The sequence below is a fragment of the Manacus vitellinus genome, unplaced genomic scaffold (assembly GCF_001715985.3).
Source record: "Manacus vitellinus isolate BGI_N305 unplaced genomic scaffold, ASM171598v3 scaffold_12_pilon, whole genome shotgun sequence".
NCBI lineage: Eukaryota > Metazoa > Chordata > Aves > Passeriformes > Pipridae > Manacus > Manacus vitellinus.
Genome location: NW_021938949.1, coordinates 4,280,434 through 4,284,575, shown reverse-complemented (window position 1 = coordinate 4,284,575; position 4,142 = coordinate 4,280,434). Strand labels below are relative to the sequence as shown.

Here is a 4,142-nt window from a genome sequence, read left to right as displayed (position 1 = left end):
GGCTCAGCGGGGACCCCCAGTCCCGCCACGCCGGGAGCACGGAGCCGGGGTGACCCGTGGGGACCCTCCCGCAGGGGGATGCGGGGACTGACCGAGGTCCCTGCGGGCACGGGGGGTCCCGGAGAGGCGGAGGCAGCAACCCGGCGTGTGGCAAGGTGAGGGCTTTGAAGGTGAACCTTGGCAGGTTCTGGCGAGGATGAGCTGCTGCAGCTCCTTTCTCCTTCCAAAAGCCAGCACTACAAGTCCCTTCCTCCCTAGTCTATCCAGGGACCCTCGGATGAGTCCCCGGGCTTTGGCTCTCATGGAAATGGCACCTTCTTGGCGCAAGAGGAAAAATTTTGGCGCCCTTTGGGCAGGAGCCGAGGTCTGTCCCTGCTGCCCTGCAGCCACAGTGACGCGCTCGGACGGATCCCCATTCCCTGATGCCAGCGGACGTGTCCCTGGGCCGGGAGCTCCCCCGGGGGCTGCGGGACCCCCGCGAGGGGCCGGCGCCGGCGGGACTCCTGCCCGCTGGGTGCTGCCGCTTTGAATTAGGTCAGGCTTCATCTCGGGCCGGCTGAGCTCCCGCTCCAGCCCCGGGGATTGATGACTCAATGGAGGAGCCCGGGCAGGGGGAGGAAGGGGCTCTGCCGCTGCCCCGTGGGGCACAGGGAGCCGGGAATGTGCCGTGCCACTGCACGGAGAGAGGGTGATGCGATGTGCTGAAAGCACCTCCCGTAAGATCCACCGAGATCAGAGGAATAGGATGTCAGGAAAAGCTCCAAATAGACTCCAGGGCCCTGCACACCTTCAAGGCGTGGATTTCCAGCCGGTGGAAGGAGCCACAGCAGCCGCCAGGCCCTGGGTCTGAGCAGCATCGTCCATCCAATATCTGCTGCTCACCCAAATTCCCATGGAGAAGCTCTGCCAGTGCGAATGTGATGGGTGTGAGAACTGGCTGGATCCTTCCCCAGGGCTGGGAGTTCCCATGAGGGATGTGAAGGTCTCGGGAACCATGAGGAGAGGATGGGAATGGCTGAGATATGGGAGTGAAGCAAAGTCCATGGAGAGGCAGAGCCGGGCTCAAGCTCTGGGACGCAGAGTGGTGGAGAGGCTTTGGGAGTGGGTCCTGGGGCTGGCTTCATCTCAGAATCCCACTGGAGCCATTCCAGCGGTGCCAAAGCCCACCTGGCTCCTCACTCCCCCAGCAGCATGAAATCCACTCCAGTATCCGCCTGTAAAACCCCTGACGTGGAAGTGGGAGGCAAGGACAGAGCTGGGATCCTGCACTGCCTGAGCCATTGCCTGAAGTGACATCCCGAGGCTGCAGAGAGAGCCCAGCGCTCCTTGATCTCGGGATAACACGGAGCACTCCTGGGGCAGTGTCACAGCTGGGTTCTGTGCCGTGCTTTGTGGAGATAATTGGAGAGGGATTTCCAGCTCCTTTGTCTGGGCGAGGAAAGCCCAGCAGAGCAGTGCTACCGTCACCTAATTAACCTGAGGGCTGAGGGAAGTTAATGTTTCAATTAACTCTCCCTGATTTGACAAACAGCAAATGCCAGCCAGGCAGTGCCCGCTTGGGAGCGAGTTACAGGGAGCATCCTCCCGTGCCATGCTGGGCCAGGGGGAGACACTCCGAGACACCAGCCCAAGCTGGGCCACAGCTTTTCTCTGTTGAATCCAAGCCCTGAACATGAACCAGATCTGGGAGCAAGGAGCAGAAATTTGGAGCTGGAATCCAGTGGAGACGCTGATGGTTATGGCTTTGGTGTTTCCAACTGCAGCAAGGGGGGACCCAGTCACTGGGGGTCTTGTGTCCCTGCCCTGCAGAGAAACCCTGGACTGGATGTCCCAAGAACTGCTCCTCAATGGAACATCCAACACAGCACTGATTCCTTCCAGGTACCACCAGGGCGGGGGGGACACCCCCTGAGAGCTGTTTGCTGGAGCCTCCAAAGCCACCATCATCCCCATCACTCCACCACCCAGCTGAGCCCACCCAGCTGCCCCCAGCACTCGATGAAAGCACTTGCCAGGACTCTCCTATCCAATTTATCCTGTAAAGAGCAAAAAGATTCCCTCTATCCTGTGCAGGCACAGGCTGGGGATGAGCTCCGGGCTGGGAGGTGGGTTTGTGCTGGGGCACCTCTGCACTCAGCATTTGCCCTCTGAAGCCTGAGCCAGCAGCAAAGCCTCCCCCAGGGCTGCACAGCGTGGACCCTCCATCCCAGGGTGCTGGTGGTCCAGCCATGGCACCCAGTGAGGTCCATCCCCAGCACCCCCTCCCCAGAGGTGGCTGTTGCAGCAGCGTAGCCCCTGCAGTACTCACCATCCCTGCCAGAGGAGAATTCCCATACAAACCCAGGCTATTATTATCTCTGTCTTCCACCGTGCTAATGGTCTCTCAGGAAACAGACTTCTTCTTTTTTTTTTTTCCCTCTTTTTTTTTTTTTAGCTTTTAAAACCCACGAGTAGGGGAGCAGTGGGAGCAGAGAGACGGGAACGGCAGAGGGGAGCTCTGAGCCCAGAGCAGGAGAGCTGGTGTCCCCCTGACCCAGCAGGGACAGGGAGCAGTGGCCAGGCAGGACCCGCCAAGGACCAGCCCCGGGGCGTTCTGGTAGGAACAGCCAAGGGTGATGGGCAGAGCTGGGGATACTGGGGGTGGCTGTGGCACAGGGCCACTGGGAAACCTGCATGATGAGGGGCAAGGGGTGTCCTGGCTTCTGTGCTTGGGTGGGGGGTCCTGCAGGATCAGAGAAGGGATCCCTTGAAATCATAGAATCATGGAATGGTTTGGGTTGGAAGTGACCTTAAAGGCCATCCAGTTCAAACCCTGCCATGGGCAGAGACACTTTCCACTAGACTAACTCCCCTCTCAGGCCCAGCTCCATCACTCATTTTCCTCTGCTCTCTCCTTGTTTGGCTGCTTTGGTGCTTTGCCGGATGCCCTGGACTGCTCTGTCTGCCGGGGGTGCTGGTGGTGCCAGTGCTGCCACAGCCCTGCCCACGGGCTGGATGGCACCAGCCCCCCAGCTGGGGTCTCTGCCAGGTGCTGGGACCACGGGGGCAATCACCCATGGATGATCTGGGGTTAACAAGTGGCTCCTGTAAATCAGAAGCAAAGCGAGAGCCGAGGAACGTGAGATTATATAAAGGGGGCTGGAGGCAGCTGCGGCACAGCCTGTAATTAATTCCTGGCACTGAGGAGCTTTGAAGATCCAGGGCGGCGGGTGTGAGGCAGCCCCAGGGTTCCTGGGATGGCATCCCTGCTCCTGCAGCAGGGATGCCATGAGGGGAAGAAGCTGAGCACCCCTCGAACCTACTGGGAGCTGGCTCTGCAGAGCCCAACCTGCAGGTCCATCCTCCTTCCCAGAATCACGGAGGGGGCACAGCTTGGGAGTGGGTCAGCCCTTGGCTTTGGCAGGAGCACAGCAGTGAGGGATCATGGTGGCTGCTGGGGACAGGACAGGACTTTGCCATGGCCAAGGACACCCTCAAGGCTACAGAAACTTTGTCAGGGAAACTTTTGTGCCCCTCCAGTAAAACCAGAGATTCCCGACCTGCAGAGCATCCCCACACTGCACTGGGACCAGAGCTCAGACCATTTTGGGTTTGTGCAGTGCATGAAGAGGGAGCCAAACCACTGTTGGTTATGCCAGAAACCTTCAGAGGAGTCAGGGAGTCCTGCCTGCTGGCCTGGCATCCCTCCTCTCAGCCCCAACGCTTGCACTGGGACCAACAGAGTGTCCTGGTGCAGGAAAATCCCCCTCGCTGGGCTGCAGACCTGGCTGGTGGTTTTGGGTTCTCAGAATCCCCGTTGCTAATTGCCTGCCTGAGGTTTATCCTCCTTAGACGAGCGGTTCCCCACACCCCATCACTGAGCTCATCTTACCACGGTGCCTCCTCCATCCCATCCCTGCTGGGAAGCCCAGGGAGAGCCACAAGCTGTGTGCCCCAAGTGCATCCTGAGAGGCTGGAAGGCTCCCAGCCCATAGCAAAGGGGTCCCCGGGATCAGCCGCTCCCGCTCGGGGCTCCTGGCAGTGCTGGCGGGGAAGGCAGGGCTGGGGCAGGCCCGTGCTGTGCCCTGAGCTCTCCCGAGCTGAGCCGACCCCTCTGTTCCCCCGCAGCGCCGTCGGCGATGCGAGCGATGGCAGACCAGGCT

General features: G+C 60.3%; 1 protein-coding gene across 1 annotated transcript in view; it reads left to right on the top strand.

Annotated features, from left to right (window-relative positions):
* Positions 1–422: 422 nt before the first annotated feature.
* LOC103761597 (testis-expressed protein 2) overlaps positions 423–4,142 on the top strand; it is a 9,220-nt gene continuing 5,500 nt past the window's right edge. Inside the window, exon 1 of the mRNA XM_029957809.1 lies at positions 423–514. Within this exon, the coding sequence (XP_029813669.1) occupies positions 423–514 (92 nt within the window). The remainder of the gene's footprint in view (positions 515–4,142) is intronic.